Source organism: Lycium ferocissimum, chromosome 3, assembly GCF_029784015.1.
Source record: "Lycium ferocissimum isolate CSIRO_LF1 chromosome 3, AGI_CSIRO_Lferr_CH_V1, whole genome shotgun sequence".
Taxonomy (NCBI): Eukaryota; Viridiplantae; Streptophyta; class Magnoliopsida; order Solanales; family Solanaceae; genus Lycium; species Lycium ferocissimum.
In genome coordinates this window covers 70,382,940-70,403,475 of record NC_081344.1, presented here as the reverse complement: position 1 = coordinate 70,403,475, position 20,536 = coordinate 70,382,940, and the positions used below count along the sequence as shown (strand labels likewise).

The 20,536-nt window shown below is 33.0% G+C and overlaps 2 protein-coding genes across 2 annotated transcripts; both read left to right on the top strand.

Annotated features, from left to right (window-relative positions):
• Window positions 1-1,439: 1,439 nt before the first annotated feature.
• On the top strand, window positions 1,440-2,718 carry LOC132051242 (uncharacterized). The gene is made up of 2 exons (XM_059442486.1): window positions 1,440-1,776; window positions 2,526-2,718. The coding sequence occupies exons 1-2, from the start codon at window positions 1,530-1,532 to the stop codon at window positions 2,558-2,560; spliced, it is 282 nt and encodes a 93-aa protein (XP_059298469.1). The 5' UTR covers window positions 1,440-1,529; the 3' UTR covers window positions 2,561-2,718.
• Window positions 2,719-9,485: 6,767 nt separating this feature from the next.
• On the top strand, window positions 9,486-10,752 carry LOC132051241 (uncharacterized). Its single transcript, XM_059442484.1, has 2 exons — window positions 9,486-9,853; window positions 10,449-10,752. Exons 1-2 carry the CDS (start codon window positions 9,583-9,585, stop codon window positions 10,484-10,486), a joined length of 309 nt encoding a protein of 102 aa, XP_059298467.1. The 5' UTR covers window positions 9,486-9,582; the 3' UTR covers window positions 10,487-10,752.
• The last annotated feature ends 9,784 nt before the right edge of the window (window positions 10,753-20,536 follow it).

The window sequence follows — 20,536 nt, the reverse complement described above, 5'->3', positions numbered from 1 at the left end:
TTTAATTTTAATTCTCTGACGCATTTATTTTCTCTTGCACTTTTACTTATTCACTTTTGACTTTTACGTTAAAGAATTAATAAATGAAGTACTCCATCCGTCCCATATTACTTGGCCACATTACTAAAAATTTCTAATATTTGTATTTCTATTATATATAAGTGTCCAAGAGGGGCGAACACAGCAACAACAAATTGTACAAAAAGTTGTCTGAGTTGTACAATAAATTTGAACTTATTTTAATTGTACTTGGTTTCTTTTCTTTTTTTCCAGTTGTAGGTCTACTTCATTTAAGAAGTACTACTACTTGGTTTGCCACTTATTCTCTCTACATGTGTATTCTCTCTAATTTTAATTCTACCTCTTGTGTGTTTACTTCTTAAGTCCCTACGTGTCCGCAGTGTCTCAATTGCCCTTTCATTTCCTTCATTTGGCATATCATCACCTAAGATTAAGTTACGTACTACTACATTATCTTTTTTTCTTTTTCTTTTTCCAGTAGTATATTTATTTTTATTTCTTAAGATGGTTTTTATATAGGGCGTAGTGTTGACCAGTCAAGAACTTTCATCAAAAGATGCAAGTTGCGGATATGAGGATGATGAGGTGGATATATGGTATTTGGGACAAAGTAGGAGTGGTTTTCGTGGTAGAAATGAGGCTTATATGGTTTGTACATGTGAAGATGAGAAGAGTGGATGCCCCGTGAGGAGGTGCATGTGAGAGGTTGATAATGATGGGCGTGAGGAGACATAGAGGTAGGCCGAAGAAGTATTGCGAGAGATAATTAGAAAGGACATTGAGGCATCTTGAGCTTACCGAAGGCATGACCTTATATAGGAGGGTTTGGTGATTGCAGATTAGGATAGAAGGTTAGTTGGTAGTTGAACGTTCTCTTGCTTTCTTGCGGAGTTAGGCTTGATGGTCGTATTTGTTACTACCTTTTTACCAATAGTATTAACACTATTCTTATAGTTTCTTGTTCGTCTATTTCTATTCTCACCTGAGTTTTTTGTACTTCGATTAACGACCACTATCATGGTACTTCAACTTATACACTTTTGTTATTATTCGTGGTTGTATTAGAATGTTTAGAATTCATGTTAAGATGTTATCACCATATATTTAACTTCTAAAGTTTATGATTTTAATGTTATTTTTCATAATTTTTATATTTCTATGAATATATAAATTTAACAAAATTTAAAGATTCATAGTGCTTACACCTCATATCTCGGTACTAACATTTTGCTCTATCCTATACAGAAATACATTTTATATTACGGTTTTCATGGCTCCAATTTTTCAGTTAGTAAATTAACTTTTAATTTAACACAAACACAACCACAAACATCCTAAAAAGCTGGTTATCCACCACATTAATTTGAGGTACATTCTCACACAAAAATGCTATAAATAGGGGAATTAATAGCACAAACAAATCGTCCAAAAAAGAAACACAAGCAACAAGCACCAAAAAAAAAAAGTAACCGATTTGGGAAAAAAAATATCTCGACAAAAAATTAAAAATGGAGGCATCAAAGAAGCTTGTTGCAGTGTTTCTTGTGTGCATGGTTATGTTGTCATCAACTGTGTATGTCTCCATGGCTCATGAAGAAAGTAAAGCAGAAAAAATTAAAGAAGCATTTAAAACCGTTGCAAATGAATACAAAGATTGCTACACTGACTGTCACAAAAAATGCTCAGATGAAGGATTTGGATACACTCATTGTGAGATGAAGTGTGACAGTGAATGCACCGCTATGTTGATCAAAGGTAAATATTTTTTTGTACTATCGGTATAATTTTAACACGTAATAGTACCTGACACTACAAAAAACTGAAATTAGCTATGAATTTTGACACTAATCCGTCGCTAAATAAAATGAATTTTGATGTTCAGCTACGGAACTTATCGGTATTCTTGTTTTCTTAATTAATAGTGTGACAGTGAATGCAGCGCTATGTTGCTCAATGGTAAATATTTTTTTACTATCAGTATAATTTTAACATGTAATAGTACCCGACACTACAAAAAAACTAAAATTAGTTATGAACTTCGTCGCTAATCCGTCGCTAAATAGAAGCGACGATTTTGATGTTTAGCTACAGAACTTGACCGTATTCTTGTTTTTTTAATAGTGAATGATACGATGGACTTTAATACTATGTTTTATTGTAGTTTAACAATGTGATAATTGTAGCATGTTAGTTCAATTTACTGAATTAAAGTTATATACACACAAAACTTAAAAGAACTTTTACACTATGCCGTTTAGCGTATTGTAACATATTCATGTTTATCATTTACGTTATTAACTTATTAATTATCAGAATTGTGCAATTACTAGAGCTACTTCACACCATCAGTGCAAAATACTTGAACTCATTATTATCAGACTATTGATTAGTGTTTATTATAGAAATTAACATGTAATTAGTTACCATATAATTCACATGATTATAGAAAGTTCTCATGTTTCCATTTTCTAATACTCATACGTTATTATCTTCTATTTTTGCAGAAAGAATCGAGAAAATGAAAAATGAGAAGCCTTGAAGATGGACCGAAGGATGCAAAACATTCTTTAGTATGGCAAATATAGGGAAAGAAGAATAAAACAGTGGTTTTTTTATTTCTATTTTAATTCGTTCATTCATTTATTTACCACTGTACTTGCAATTTCAAGATTCAATAAAAATTGTGTCTTTCTCTAATTACTGTTGCTTTTCTCGAGTCAATCGCAGTTAAATTCATTTATTTTTTTTAGTTTTATTTTGTGTCTTATTAATCTTCTTGATTGTTTGGGAAATATTCCTTTTTTGTCGGTTTAATTCCTATTCGATGTTCGGTATTAACTTTTGTCACTGGCGTAGCCACTTAAAGCAAATAAAGGCATAGTTTATGAGTTACCCTTATATAATAAAGGAAAGATCATTTTTTCTCTTAAATATTGTGCATTCATATTTAATATTAAGGGTATAATTGGAAGCAACAGCCAACTTTCCCTTGAATTTCTAAAGTGATAACTATTTTGAAATATTTATTGTGCTAAAGTGACTATTAATTTGGGACGAAAGCAGTATATACTACTCCCTTCGTCTCAAAAAGATTGCCTTCCTTTTCTTTTTGGTCTGTCCCAAAAAGATTGACACCTTTCTATATTTAGAAATATTTAACTTTATGAGATGATTTACAGTCACACAAATATTCAAGATTTATTTTGGACCACACATTTCAAAAATCTTCCTTTATTTCTTAAACTTTGTGTCAAGTCAAACTAAAACAATCTTTAGGAGCAATGAATTTCAACCTCACGAGGTCAAAAAAGTCAAAATTTCGACCTCATGACCAGGTCGATAAGAGCTTGGTCGAAAATAAATTTTCTAGGCAAATTAAGAAAATAAAGTTTTCAACCTCATGAGGTCGATAACTGTATTTTTTATTTAAATATCATTTCATGTTCGACGTCATGTGGTCAAAATTGTGGATGAATAATAAAATAAAATAAATATTTGAATTATTTCGACCTCATGCGGTCAAAATTTAGAAATATTATTGCCAGATTTCAATCTCATGAGGTCGAAATTAAATATTCTGGGGAACCTCATGAGGTCGAAATTTACAGCAGCCTACCTACCAAATAGTGGCGTACGCAGAATTTTTTATAAGCAATGTCACCATGTAAAAGAGTGAACAACCGAATAAATCACTATAATAATATCATATTATAAAAAAGACTACTCAAATCATATAATTAAAAGAATTTAGGGTTTTAACTTTGCCATTTTATTTAAGTTGCGCTGTATCAGTTGCTTTTAGGAGGAAAAATGAGGCTGAGTGAGTTCGAACCCACAACCTCTGATACAAAATTGTAGTGCCTAAGCACCAAGAGAGCGCACAATACTATGTACAAGTAGTGTCCTTTTGCTAATTTTACCCTTTATTTTTTTTTTAGATATACATATATCTAGTAAAAAAAATTAGATGAAGTCATGTCACGTGACACCTCTCGGGCCAAGGTAAATCTGCCTCAGTTGCCAAACAAAACACCAATATCGAAAGCTCAACATCCAGCTCAGCTGCCATAATCCAACCAAAACAAACATAAACTATACAACCAATTGGTTCTACATTCTACAACCAATTCAATGACTTCAACAATGCAACATAAACTATATAAACTATGCAACAACCACTTCAACCATAAACTACATTCTACAACCAATTGGTTCAAAGTAGTTGCAATAATACATTATATTCAACTTCAAAGTACTTCTAATTCAAATTAAAACTACATTCAAACACTTAAACATCATAAACTTAAACAATATATACATATCCAACAAAAGCTAGAAAAGTTAGAATTCAAAACTATACCAATCAAGAATTCACGACCCAACCCCGTAGGCCGTGACTAGTGCCCGAATTGGGCACCCAAACACATTCATAAATCCGAATCACAAACAGATAGCTTATGCGTATACAAATATCGAATTGTCTCAAATTATCTCGAATCGTCTCAAACACATCTCGGACACAAACATATATATATATATATCGAAGCCTAGCAAGGCTATCAAATGGCGCAACGGCGAAACATATACAAATGCAAGCCGATCGGTTCGCGAATGGGATTGCCCGAACATATATCATGCGAACACACACTGCATTAGCAGCCTAGGTACGTCTACGGACCTCTAAACGACCCGGAATCATATGACGGGATAGGGCCCCGCCGTGCCCACACGAACAAACAAATCCATATACAACGGACGGATATGTACCAAAATGTGGGCTCCATGAACAAAGGAGCACTCCAAGATTCTTGATGGGAATCTAAGCCACATCACCAAAATGTATGTACCTGCGACATGAAACGCAACCCCCGAAGAAAGAGGGTCAGTACGAAATATGTACTGAGCATGTAAAGCATAGAATACCGTAAACAAAATCGTACTAAAATGAGGAGGGCAGAAAAGTAGCACAATAACCAGAAAATCATAACACTTGCCTTTGAAACATAAGTCATACGTATCAATTTCATATTCGGCTTTATCATGGGATTCGAGAAACGAGTCGAAGAAAATCACCTCTCCCCCATGCATAGATATAACGTGCCCGGCCCTCTGATGAGGGACGCGGTAAGTAAAACCATCAGATGCATATACATATAACGTGCCCCGGCCCTTTAGTGAGGGACGCGATAAAATCATTATATCATGTACATATAACGTGCCGGCCCTCTGTGAGAGGGACGCGGTGAATGAAGTCATCATATGCCATCTGGAAGCCTCCCCATATCATCATATCATCATCATATCATATAACATGCCCGGGCCTCTAGTGAGGGGCGCGGTGAATCATGCGTGGAATCGTGCACGAATACATGCCCAGGCCGGGACGCGGTGAAAGGGATACTAACATTCGCACGAGCGAGTAGTGAGAAACCATATGCATACAAATCATCATCACGGACTCGACGAATAACCAAACGAAATCTCATTTAAAAGCTAAACAATAGTCGAGTCAAGTCCCTTCCGAAAATCACTCGAGAACATATCAAGTAGTACTTTTTAGAAATTGTAGGTACGTGTCAAAATCATATGACATAGCTTATGGAGATTGAGAGCATAGTCGTCATTTCAGACTCAATGGAATAGTCGAAGCGAATTATTACTTCAAAACCAAGACAATAGTCAAATCAAGCTTCCGCCGAATGTCACTCGGGAACATATCAAATAGAGCTTTAGAATTCATATGCATAAAATCCTCATTATCATATACTCAAAAGATAAGTGAACTGATCATACTTGAAATCGGGATAATAGTCATATCATATTCTTTCAAAAGTCATCGGAAGTACGTAAAGGAAAGTCGCGGGGCCCACGGACGGGTGTCGACCCGAGCCGGGCCCGCCTACGAAAAACCTAGTCATTATATGCCATAAAAGCTCCTACGAACATATCGAGGCAATCCGAGCCTTTCTGTGAAAGTTACGGTCGTTCGTAGTTACGGAACTCTTTAAAAACAAAACTTTTTATGCAACATTTGGAAATCAATTATTCCAAAGACATAAGGGCCGATATTTCATCATATCAAACACACGAACACTAAGGAACAAACAAGAATCATAGACATGCTCGGATTGCGAGAATAGAATTTCCTCGAGGCTCGTGTCATAGCTTTATTATAACTAAGGCATGCCAAAAGAAGGAAAGGTTGAGCTTTACATACCTCGATTGCTCTCAAGCTAATCCAAACTCAAGCTAATGCCAACCTACGCCTCGGACTCCCCAAGGTCTACACAATGTCAACGGATATCAAATTTTAGCTATAGACGTTTAGGCAATTAATTCCAAACTAACACTTAATTCTCTGAAATTTGGGCGGCATTTCCCCTGTAAATAGGCCAACCCGAGAATTTAACTCGGCCAAATCAACAACAACAACACCAACAACCAAACTAGCAACATCAATAATCAATTCGTAAAGCAATATAACATTAGTAACCCTCTTTTACATCATTCAACATCATTCATAACATTCAATTCAACGGCTTACCTTCAAGCCAACATCAACGCTCATACATTCAAATACCAATCCGAACCCATACCAACAATATTCAAGGACATTCTAAACAATTCACACAATATTTCAAACATCCCAAATAATACTCCAACTCACCCGAAATTGCCCCAAACCGAGAACCTCAACTATAACACATTCCTCATTTCCAAATCATGATTTGCACCAACAATTCACCCTCAACAATGTCATTCTCATAATTATACAAATTACATCAAATGCACATAATCCTCCAAAATCACCATACAATTACAACATCAATCTTGAGTCATTAAACTCTTATCGCCAACATAAATTCATAACGACAACAATCAAAATTCCAAATAGAATTAATCACTTCTTTTTACACTACACAAGCCCTATTTCCAACACTACACACACACATATTGATGATTCTCATTCGTTTCTTCACACTACACAACTAAACATGCTACATAGAATCAATTTATCATCTCAACACAACGCACACACCTACACGGCCATACACACACACACGGCCTCAACTCCAACATACCATATTTCATGAATTTCATCCATTTTAGCATACTACAACATGCATACACCATTCATAACACACAAAACAAGATTAAATCTTACCTTTCTTCTTCAACTTCACAACTAGGCTAGGGTTTGCGATTTACAAAACGGATGGTTTGATGACCCAAACAACACTTCCACGCTACTTAGGGACCTCCAATTAGTGGATTTGCACCAAAGAAATATTTTTGTGATGGCTAGAATTGGACTTGATTTTTCTTGGTCTTGGCCGAGAGCCTCTTGTGCTCATCCAAGGTTCTTGTTTTTTTTTTCTAAGTGTTGAATGAAGATGAATGACTTAGAAGTCATCTTGTATGCTCCCATATAAGACTTATACATGTGTCCATGGCCCACACATGTGTTGGACCAATTAAATTTGTCCACAAAATGTGTGGGACCAATCCAAGTCCACACGGCCAAAGGGCCAAATTTTGCATGATTTCCAACTTTCAATTATACCACTTTTGGTCCTAAATTTTCCTAAATGTTCCATGCCAACAAATTCATGAACAACTTATGTCTTAAAAATAAAATCGAAGGTCAAAAATCCCGACTTTGTATCCCGGAATGGTTTTGTCCCTAACTTATCATAGTTACTCCGGATTGTCCCAATGTACAAAATACGGGATATAACATAGGTCGACGTTGTGTGTAGAGACGTGATCTGTATCCTCCCCACTAGACTCATCAACAAGAGCATGATCTACGTGAGTACGTGGCCTATGTCGTCTACCTTGGGAAGGTCGGGGGGGCTGTGAATTACGAGCATCCCTGGGATACGGGAGAATAGAAAATGCCCCCGAATTAAGTAAGCTATTGATTTGGGCTTGCATACCCAACATGTTCGCCTGATTGGCATTAGGAGTGCTTGTTAGTTGAGCAACCTGCTGCTTCGTCGCTAGGTACTCCTTAGGATCCATAACCCCCTCATCGCTAGAACTACCTATGCCTTCAAGGGCCGATGGGAAGTGACGAAAGGCTCGATTAGCATGCCATAAGCCATCCCAAACCTTGACGGGCCATCAACCTTCTCCATCCAGGTGCTTCTGCACCGGATCGGGAGTTCTTAGCGTGCGGGGATATTAATTAATGGCACGAAACTCCTCTAAGTGTTGTTGAAATTCGTTCTGAAATTTGAACGATACAATGTCAGTAGCTAAATTTAGATTATTTTTTGATTTATTATTGTTAATTAGTGACTTACCCAGGTTTGCTCAACTCATGGCTCAACCATCAGTCCGTACCATCAGTGTTCTTCGTCTTCCTCGTGTGAGTGATCTTGAACACCTCATTTTGAGGTACTACTTGCCCCCCTCTGGAGCTCCTGCCACTACGACACACTGTACCTATAGCTACGAAATCTAAGCTACGAATTTAAACATCGTAGCTATTACCTAGTAATAGACACAAAAATTGAGTATCTTTAAAACAAATTGAGTCGATTCATAACGTAGATTAAGTAGCTTCTCCTACACTTGTTGTTTAGTTTATAGGTGTCTATCTGAACTTTAGATCTGCTTAAGACCTCAAATGCCTATAGTATTTCACTTACAAGATCTACTGTTTTTCTACAGTTTCTTGAATTTTCCTTGGGTTTTGTAAAGTTGGGTAGTCATTTCTAGATTCCTCATCTTATACTATATACTTTTCAAAAAGACTTATTGAGATTCCCTTCAATTGTTTCTTCTTGATGCCATAAAAACAAACCCCAGTTACTCATCATTTTTACCAAGAAAAAACACAACTAGGCTGCCACTTCTCCTTGCCGGTTGTGCTAATTAATTGTATTTGCAATTCAACAAGAAAACATGAATATATAATGAACATAGTGTTTTAACACTTAAAAAATTACAGTAAGAGGGGTAGCATAAATAACATTTAAGTGTGAAACTAATAAAAACGAGATAGTTTAAGGGGAGTTTGATCCATTATGTCAATATATTCAAAATTTTAGCTTCAAAGATAGGGCTACATTTGGCAATCAATCTTCTGGCCATTCGAGTACAAACAAATTGCAAATAAATTATTTTCATGTTTATTGACAATAACAACCTTTGTTCCAGTATTATTAATGATTGCAGATTATTAATACATGAAGTGGGAAGTTCAACTTTAAGGCATATTTATAGGCAAGGAAATAGTTTTGATACTTTTGAAAGCCTAGTGCCTTACGATATATCCTAGCCATATCATATTTTGTAACACTTCCTAATTTTTAGTAAACTAAGTCTTCATTACCAACCAAAAAAAATAAAACACAGGCACAACCAGAAATTTCCTACAAAGTTGGATAACACCACTTTAATCTGAGGCATTTTAATGTCCCAAAACACCTATAAATAGGTGATTCATTGGCATTAACCAAAAAATCATCCTAAAAAAGAAACACAAATAAACAATAACATTTGAAAAAAAAAAAAACACATAAAAAAAAGGTATAACAAAAAAGATTAAAAATGGAGGCATCAAAGAAGCTTTTTGCATTGTTTCTCGTTTGCATTGTTGTGTTTTCATCATATGTGCATGCCTCTAAAGCTGATGAAGAAAGTAATACAGAAGAATTTAGAGAAGCATTTAAAAAAGGAGTTGAAGAAGGATTTAATAAAGTCATGAATGAATACCTAGGTTGTTTGAATGAGTGTGAGAATGAATGCTCCAATGAAGGATTTGTACATGGTCATTGTGAGAAAAAGTGTAGCAGTGATTGCAAGACTAAGGTGCTTAAAGGTATATATATTTTTATTTTATTTTTTCAAACTGCTTTGAATTGTTTTTCTTTCTATGTCTATCGGAAACAGTCTCTCTACCTTCTAAGGTAGGAGTAAGGTCTGCGTACACTCTACAATTTCCAGACCCCACTTTGGGGATTACACGTATGTTGTTGTTGTTGTTTTACCGCGTGATAGTACGTTAATTTTTTTTTAATCAGAGTTATATACCTGATAATACAAAGGATTCTTACAGTATATTTTACTGTAATTTAACATGTGATGTTAATTACAGAGTTACAATTTTACTGAATTTAAATTATATACACTGAGAACTTACAAAAAATTTACATGCACTATATGTAGTTTAGCCTACTGTAACACATTAATGTTTTATCATACACGGTACTACCTTATAAATAATCATAATTCTGCAATTACTAGCTACTTCGCCTCGCCGGTGCAAAATTAAATCACTTATATTATTATCAGACTGTCGACTAATTATATTTGTCATAAAAATTTACATGTAATTAATTATCATATAATTGACCTGATTATATAGAAAGTTCTCTTGTTTTCATTTTCTAATTTATTATGTTCTATTTTCGCAGCTCAACCCGAGAACCTTAAAATTTTGAAGAATCCTTGAAGATGGACCAAAGGATGCAAAACATTCCTTAGTATAGAAAATATAGGGAAAGAAGAATAAAGCAGTGGCTTCTCATTTTTATTTTAATTTATTCATTCATTATTTACCACTGTACTTGTAATTGTCTTTTATTTTTAGTCGATAAGATTATATTATATTAATTAACGATAAAAAAATAGGGAGCATTAAGTGTTACAAAAGAGGGAGAACTCATCTGTGACACTGCTTGTAATTTTCAGGATTCAATAAAATCGTTTGTTTGCTAATTACTGTTGTTTCTCTCGAGTCAGTAGTAGCTAGATGCATTTGTTTTTATTTTTTATTTTATGTCTGTTTAATTTTCTTGGTATTTTGGGCAATATTTTTTTTTTTGGTTTAATTTTTTAAACATAAACACACAGTTTGAATCAAAATTAATGAGTTTTGTGGAACACATAATTATTACTGTAACTCTGTCCCTGATCTAACTTGGCTGGTGGATTAGTGAATGGTTTGCAAAACAAATCCAAAAAGTTGGACGAAGTTACACTTTCATTAGTTTATTTGGATCTTAAACATAACAATGGACTGCAAACTTTTGTCGATATACAAGGGGAAGGTTCTTCAACGAGTTGGAAAACGATGTTGGTCGAGGAATTTCAAGAACTTTTTTTAATGTATACTAGGTAGTGTTGGCCCCTACTGGTGCTACAAAATTAGAATTAATATTTTTTTTATAAACTTTGTTTTGGTATTTTCTTTTTAATTAAACCTAACTTTGTTTTGATATAAAATGACAGAGATGAGAATTAAATTCATGTAAATGATTACCCCAAAAAAAAAGGGGAAAACCAAAACTCATAAATCAAGTCAAATTAATCAAATTTGCTGGTTTTATTTTATCATTGTAGATTTTCTGTTTTGAAGTTCATTAGAAATTTATCTCTGTTTCTTACTGCTAATAAATTGCTAGAAAAATAATACTGCTCATACCATATACTTTAACGCCTGGTACCTTATGATGATATACTTGTACATTAATGGAAAAAATATCGACAATGTTTATGGATACCTTAGAATTCAGATCTTCTCCTACTCCGATTAGCGTGAATTATTACTTTCCCTCTATTTTTACTTTTTTTATACTAAAAGTAGTTGTCCATTTTTCTCTTGTGCAGTTTAAAAAATCAAGAGATAATTTATTATTTTATATCTATTTTACGCTTATTTTTAATTATTAGGTTGGAAAGTTTTAAAAAAATTTAATGATTGCACAACTTTTAAAATATATTTTATTGATTCCAATCACAAGATGACTTAGTAATAATTAGCGGTGATATAGTAAAGTTGTCATTTTATTTATGACTCCTTAGAGGGTGTGGCAAGTAAAAATGAATAGAAGGAGTAGATTATCAGGTCATGGTTTATCAGTTTGGTACAATGTGCTTCAATACTTGTAGGTTTCATTTTATGTTTTTGAAAGGTTACATTATTGGAAATGATGGAAACAGATCTTCTCTTTTGTTTTCGTTTTCCTAGAGAGAGAGCATGTAGAAGCTGAAGAAACATTTCTTTGAAAGTCAAAAAGAAAAAGGTAAAAACCAGTGGACACGTATGTTAAGAGATAGAAAGTCAAAGGTACCCATCAGCTTTTCCTTAATGACTAAAAACAGCCACGTATGTAGTAGAGATAAAAGAGCAAAATGTAAAAATTATTTTATAGAAGGATGTATCATGTGTATAGAAAAAGAATTTAAGATAAAAATCCATAAAGAAGAAAGACATAAAAAAAATAGAAGACCCTACTATTAGTATAAGAATAATGACATTAGAAACTAGAATAAACGAATTAGAAACCGAGTTATATAAATTAGAAAAGGAAAAGAAAAAGAAGCAAATAGCGAAGATGAAGAAATACGTTTATCTAATATACAACCGCTAAGAACAATACCGTAAGATTCATAGAAGACAAGCCCTAGTATGTAATAAAGAGTATAGAAGACCATTAGTAGATTCGGAGCCCTAGTATGTAATAAAGATGAAAAATTAGGAACTATAAAAATACTTACAAGAATTAAAATAGATGACTATGTAATAGACATTGATGACATGCAATAGTAGTAGATTCGGGATGTACTAAATGTATAATAAATAAACGAATAGTTCCACCAAATTTAATAAAAGTTCTAGACAAACCGCTTGCAGCCATGCAAATGGATGGAACTCATAATATATATAAACATTATGTTCATAAGGCATACATTAAATTTATCAACACTTGTTCAAAATTTTATAAACCTAGTTATAAAATAGATAAAATATGGGTAAGAGACTTGAATATAAATATAGATTTCGTCATTAATTAGACTTTATGTTATATAACAATGGAAGTTGCATGATTACAAGAGATGGAGTAATTTTTCTAAGAAATATTACTCATACACCAAGACAAGCTCATAAAACCGAAACTAGAATCGGATATAAGAAGATCTCTACCTCGCACAAATAAACCTGCAAAAGAAGGAAGAGAGTTGTTGTAAAGATTGTCAAGATAACAATACATGCTGTAAAAGCAAAAGAGAAATAAAGAATTTAATTCTAGAAGAAGAAGAAATACTAGACAACGATAATCTAATAAGAAAAAAATTATACTTTAATAGACATAGAAACCCAATTATATAATTTTAAAACAAAACGAGGATAGAAAGGATAGGAGTAATAAAAAACCAAAAAGATTTAGATAATATAATAAGAATACTAGATGAAATAGAAATTATAGGTGAAAAACCTTTAAAACATTGGAATAATAACAACATTGTATGTAAATTAGACATAATAAATCCAGAATATATAATTAAAACAACCTCAATAGAAGCAACTAACCAAGATATAGAAGACTTTAGAGTACAAATAAAAGAATTATTAGATTTAGGAATAATAAGAAGATCTACTTAAACATAGATCTCGCATTTATGGTAAGAAATCATAGTGAGATAGTAAGAGGAAAAGCTAGGATGGTAATAAATTACAAAATACTTAATAATAACATCGTAATGTATAGATATAAATTACTTACAAAATAGAACTAATAAATAGAATACAAAGTAAAAAAGATTTTTAGTAAATTTGATTGTAAATCGTGAAGATATCAAGTAGGAATGCATGAAGAAAGTATAGAATGGATCACATTTACACTTGTCCTAAAGGACATTTCGAATGGTTAGTAATGCCATTTGGATTAAAGACAACTCCACCAATTTTTCAAAGAAAAATGGATAGCATATTTGGAGACTATAAAAGATTTGTCCTAGTATATGTAGATGATATATTAGTATTTAGTAAAGACATGAAAGAATATTTAGGACACCTCCCGTACAAACATTTAGATTATTTATAGAAAATGGAATAATAATTAGCAAGAAAAAGATGGAATTATGTAAAAACCATATAAACTTCTTAGGAGTAGTATTAGGAGATAAAATAAAATTACAACCTCATATAGCTAAAAAGGCCTTAGAAATGCGAGATAAAAAGAATTACAAAATAGATAATGTTAAAGAATTACAAAAAAAACACTTTTTAGATTAGAATAGTAAATTATGCTCCTAGAAGTTTCATAAAAGACTTAGGAAAAATAGCAGGGCCATTATATTCAAAAATGAGAGGAATATAACGGGATCAAATGGTCAAAAACACTTTTTAATACGAAGATATTAGATTAGTACAAAAAATTAAAGAAAAATAAAGAATATTCATCGACTTAAATATGCTTCTAGAAAACAATGAGATGGGGCACTATTTAATTATAGAAACGATGGAAGCTTCGAAGGAATGGGGAGCCGAAAGAAATATGGAATAACATGAAACCAAATAAATATAGCAAGTAATATATAAGTGAAGAAAAGATATGTATTTATCAAAGCCGTGAAGTACCGAGAAAAAGGAAATATGAGTAGTATAGACGCCAAAATTTTATAGTCCCATGATTTTCGTGAATATATGATTTCACGAAATAACTTGTAAACATGCATTTTGTAAACATGGTTTCATAAAATAACTTGTATTTAGATATACTAAATAAACATAATTGCATGAATATTGGTAATGAAATAAGCATTTTTATTCAAAAACATGCATGCAAGAACCCATGAAACTATAATCAAATTCTATCAAAAAATTAATGATAAAAAAGTGGCAATAGACGAAGATGGTTAAACTTTTATAGATACTATTTCAATTTATAATTTAACATTCGAACATATAAAAGGAAAAGATAATAATTTATTGCATGGAACATTAATTAAGTTGGGAGATTAAAAATCACATCTAACCGATTTTCTATTTGAACAAAGATGAGACCATCAAATTTTCGGGGACAACGTAGCCCCGTTTGACTATAATATATGGGAAAAAAAGGCATAGCCTCAACCCAAGACACTTACACTCAATTTAGAAGGCCTTAAGAACTATTTTGGTTTTATCTCTCAAAACGATCGTATCACCCGAGTTCATCTAGGTAATCTTCATTTTCACACCTATCTCATCTGCAATTAAAGGCAAACCAAATAAATATAGTAAAACTCCTAGAAAGAATACATTTTGGAACCAATAATTTAAGTATTTTTTCAAAAAATTAATGATAAAAGTGGCATCTAATTATATTTTAAGGTATTACTAGAATATGTAACAACATGAGACAAACAAATGACATATAGCGACACTTTAGTAGACAATTTATGGATATCGCATACTAGAATAAAAGACAAACAACAGTCTTGGTCATTTTGTAGCCACTCTAAATGCACTTTGTCGTATTTTACGTATAAGAAATTTAAATTTTACGTTGTAGTCCATGGTAGAACTAATGGTATTTTTCAAACCGGATAGAAGTTGTAGATTCTATCAAAGATATAAGAAGACCTCTTTTTAAAGGCTTTAATGATTTCACCGAGGCATTAGACTATGCTAGAGGAGTATTGGGACCAAGCTATTATATTTCTCCGGCTCTCGACAAAATCCAAATAGAACCCCTAATATACAAAAAGACACGACAAGGTAATTTTTTGCGTCAATCGCTCTACTATGACCGTAGACCGTCGAAGACTTAACCAACGAAAGAGACACTCATCCAAGAAAATGAAACTCTTGAACAAGCAAGACCGTTAGAACAAAGACTACAAGCGCTAAGTTTGAATTAGTACAATCCTAGAAGTTCTCCATCTCCTGCATAAAAAATGGATGAGGCGGTGTGCATTCCCCAATGAATGCAAATAGATCCACCGTACGGATAAAGATGCCAGTCCGGTTCAAACGGTAACCGGTAAAGACTCATCAAATCCGTTGATGGCTGTCACTTTGCCAAAAAGTGAAGATGAGGGATGTTCATCTCTCCAGACAAGACGAAGACCACCAAAGACACTGACGCACGGAGCTACTTCTACCAAGCAAAGCATACTTGCAAAAAAGAAAAAAAATGACAACATAAAAAGTGTAGTTAAAGAGACTTTGGAAAGATTTTTCCAAACAAAAGCAGAACAAGACAAGCATATAATCAAGAACCCTAGTCCAGAATTATCTCCAAGTCCAAGGATGTCACCACCATAGTTTGGGCATGAGATATGGTAAATTTTCAGAATAGTGCATTTCAAGATTCACAAGACCCAAACAACTACGATTCGGGAATGAGTTTTGATTCTATTGCAGTACATAATTTAGACACATAAAATATATATATATATATATATCTGTGTGTGTGTGTGTGTGTGCACGCGCGCGCGTGAAAAGCAAAATAATCAGACAAAGTAGTGGAGGAAATAGTCGTGATAAGATAAAAGACTGAAAGATTCGTTGAACAAAAGCAACGGCTTGAAGACATCTACAGAAAAAGAGAGCTTTATTAAAAGTAACTTTAATAAAGCAACACAAGAATGGACAAGATCAACCTAGCGGACAAGTAGATAAAGTTTTCTTTTGAAAAAGTTCACGTGACGATGGGTCCAAAGAGCACCCGGCCGAACTCAAAAGATTCTTCAAACATTTTGAACCGAGTTGAAGTCCGCCAAGACGCCTATAAATAGCGATTTGTGGAGAAGCAAAGACATCACCAACAAGAGCACCAACCACCTCTCTCTAGAAAACTTCCATATTCCCCTTCTCTTTCATCAAATGCTCCAATCCCTTACCCAGCCAAAAACCTGTGAAATATAAACTCCTATTGTAAAATAGTATTAAGTTTTTAATAACTACCCCCTAGTGTGAAGTAGTTTTTTGGGGTTCCCCGAAAGGGAAACCTCTCTCCTTCTTCAAACCATGTAAGTTTATTTACTATGTTTTCTGTACTAATCTCCCTATTATGTAAATTATTTTGTGATTATTATGTTTAAGTAATTACTTCTTTATTATCATGAATTTGTTATTCTTAGTATATGGTTATTCTCTTAACTTCTTAATAACCTCGATGGATTAACCTGTAAATTCCTAGGTTTTAAAGAGGCCGTTTTAATGTCCAAATAATAAAGGACGATGTTGGCCGTGGTTATCGGGGTGTGGTTAAAGAAGACTGTTATTAAGAACAAAGGTTAAGAGGAAGAGATGAAAAGTATAACAAGATTCGTGATTGGACAAAAGTCCAGATTAAGTTTAAAAAAAAAAAAAAACTACTGTTCATATTACTGTTCACTTTTTACTGTTCATTTTCCATCGTTCAAAAAAATATTTAATTAAAAATTTGGGAGATAGAGAAAATTAATTATAACTACATGATAAGAAGAAATATAATATATATATATATATATATATATATATATATATATATATATATATATATATATATATATATATATATATATATAGGTGTTATAAACTTATTGCACAGACTTTTCGGTAATGAAAATGGGGTGTACAGGGGGATGGCGGGTGCGGTGCAGGTTTTACTTCAACCCGCACTGCTATACAATTTTTTGCATCTTCAAACTTGCCCCACTAAACCCTTGTAAAACCGCCCCGCCCCGCCCCGCATCGTTTGGGTTTTCTTTAATTGTTTCTTTCTTTTTCATTTTCAAGGATCAGTTTTTTAATACAACAGATTTAGTCGTTCTTTTTTATTCAATTCACTCAACGAATCCAGACAAATAGTATTATTGTTTCCTCCCTCTAAACTTACGTTAATTGTTTACTTAATTACATTTTAAATTATTATTGTTAATGAATGACTTACCCAGGTTGGCTTAACCCATCTGTCCATATCATCGGTGGTCTTCGTCTTCCTCGTGAGTGATCTTGAATACCTCATCTTGAGGTAAATTATTTGAGTTATTAATCATATAACGTAAATAAATCGAGTATCTTTAAAACAAATTGAGTCGATTCATAACGTAGACTAAGTAGCTTCTCCTACAGTTGTTGTTTAGTTTATAGGTGTCTATCTGAATTTTAGATCTGCTTAAGACCTCAAATGCTTATAGTATTTCAATTATAAGATCTACTTTTTTTCTACAGTTTCTTGAATTTTCCTTGGGTTTTGGAAAGTTGAGTGGTAATTTCTAGATTCCTCACCTAATACTATATACTTTTCAAAACGACTTATTCAGATTCCCTTCATTTGCTTCTTCTTGATGCCATAAAAACAAACCCCACTTCTCATCATTTTTACGAAGAAAAAACACAACTAGGCTGCCACTTCTCCTTGCCGGTTGTGCTAATTAATAGTATTAGTATTCGAACCCGCACGATGCGCAAAAAATATTAAAAAATATATTTATAACAAATATCTTGCTTGTTTAAGTACATTGAATCATATATTATTCTAACAAAATTCGATTGTCATTATATCTTTTAATGCAATCTATTTAATAACAAAATTTGTATGAAATTAGAAAAAACGGTGGACAAGTGCTAGAATATCTTGTTAGTTCCTTAAATAGATATAGAATTTCTTTTAGCTAGAATATCTTGTTAGTTTCTTAAATAGATATAGAATTTCTTTTACTCCCTTAATAATATTTTTGTTTAAGTTTGATGAAAATTATATCATCATAGGGGAAAAAAATTTCCCTCTAATTTTGCTTTAATTAAAAGTTAAACACCTTCCCCTGACTTTGAACAATCACATCCCCCCAACCCCCAACCCCCACCCCCACCCCCACCCCCATCTCAATTGCACTTTTAAGTACCTTTTTACCCTCTATTATTGACCTTTTTCTTGTTTTAGTGTTTTAATAAAATGATATTTTCTCCTTCCTTCCACACCCCCCCCCCCGCCGAAAAAAACCCAAACACCTTTTGGCCCCACTTTTTTTATTTTTCATTTTTTATTTTTTATTTAACTAATAGCCAGAACTTGTTTCAGTTGCATATGATAAGGAACAACTATAACTAATTTCCAAGCAACTTAATTAATAAGGAAAAAGATTATTACCCTCGTTATGTAAACATTAAACTCTTTTAAAAAAATTAATATGGTTATCCTCCCATATCTCTTAGCAATTAATATTGGAATCGTGTATCCAACGACATCTCACGTCTGCGGTCCGTCTCTCATATCATTTTTCTTAAAATCCTAAATTCATAAATTATTAATTAGATGTATATAGATTTTTCTCTAAACCTAAATACAAAGATCCGAAAGTACTGAACACATCTTGTTTAAGTCTCCTCTACATTCAGAGACTCATGCAATTTTCTCCTTCATTGTCATTCTTTTGGCCTTATTGCTAGAAAGCTGTGCACTGGGATCATCATCGATTTCAACCACAGATGACCCACTCTTCGATCTACTCCTATTTGCAGGGGTATTTGTTGGAGAGCTCATGTCATTTTCAGCGATGGAATCCTACAAAATTAAGATATGAAGGTCGAGAAAAAATAACTTTCTTTATGAGTTTTTCAAATAATCTTTAAAGGAATGTTAAAGTGAGTGTCCATATTAACATGAACTCATTATTTACAGATAAGTCTTTTTCATGGTTGAAATACGGATCCTGTCAAACAACAATAGTGACATCATCAACAATCATAATTGATGATAAAAATATTTAACATAAACCAACAAATTTATGTGTTATGAGATATGCTAGTTTATATGTTATGAGATATGCTAGTAAAACAACATACAGAGAATGCATCTTCGCTTAAAGAACCATACTGCTTAATGAGATCCTCATCTTCACTGAATTTAATAACACCATAAACTTCATCGTGGTTCTCTATGTTGTCGCTCTTCACATCCACTTTAAATATGACCCTTCTATCCAAAATATTATTCATTTCTAATGGATATGAAAATGCATCAGCAACGCCAGACTTGTAAAATCAAAGTAGTATCAGAAGTCGTAAATAACCAAAAAAAAAAAAAAAAAAAAAAAAAAGAAAAAGAAAAAAAAACTTAAAGAGAATAACATACCTCAAGTAATCCCGTTCTTAATTCATTAGCAGTCTTTCTGATGAGCTTTGTCGCATCGCGATCCCAAATTAACAAAGAAACAGAGCCCCTATTATCCATCACTCTAACTTGTAGTCTATACGTGAAAGGCAGGTTTTATTAAAATTATTTATTCTATGTTTTAATGATCTCATTTATCGAAAATAGATTGCTTTCGAACCAGGACAACGCAGAATTTTTATTGCTTTTACACTTTGGGCAGTTAAATTTACTGCCCACTTTATAAACATTCTTAGCGCATTTTATGAGCTATCAACCAACCGTTCTTAAGTTCTATATACACTATAGTGGCAACAATCCAGAAGCTCCCTTCCTATATTAAAAAACATTATTAAAAGAAATTTTATACGACATACTACTATTTAATCACGAAAATAGTAAAACAAAGGTACTCACCTGAAGCCACTCAACCAAGTTTCCGATTGTTTTAACTTGAGCCGTTCCAGAAGCCAACTCTTCCGTAGAATAACTACGTTGAGAGGATATTTGAGAAATCCTCTCGGATTTCTCCCCACACACATTTTCCAATCTACATGTATCAAAATTTGTAAGAAAGCCTGATATAATAAAAAAATATTCCATAAATATTTTAAAACTTATAAATGGAATTTATAGTATGATAAACCTGGAAC

What these genes read in the sequence shown, in the direction of transcription:
- LOC132051241 (XM_059442484.1), top strand. Translation starts at nt 9,583, where the DNA reads ATGGAGGCATCAAAGAAGCTTTTTGCATTGTTTCTCGTTTGCATTGTT. An exon ending in CAAGACTAAGGTGCTTAAAG is followed by an intron (nt 9,854 to 10,448) that starts GTATATATATTT and finishes CTATTTTCGCAG; the next exon opens with CTCAACCCGAGAACCTTAAA.
- LOC132051242 (XM_059442486.1), top strand. Translation starts at nt 1,530, where the DNA reads ATGGAGGCATCAAAGAAGCTTGTTGCAGTGTTTCTTGTGTGCATGGTT. An exon ending in CACCGCTATGTTGATCAAAG is followed by an intron (nt 1,777 to 2,525) that starts GTAAATATTTTT and finishes CTATTTTTGCAG; the next exon opens with AAAGAATCGAGAAAATGAAA.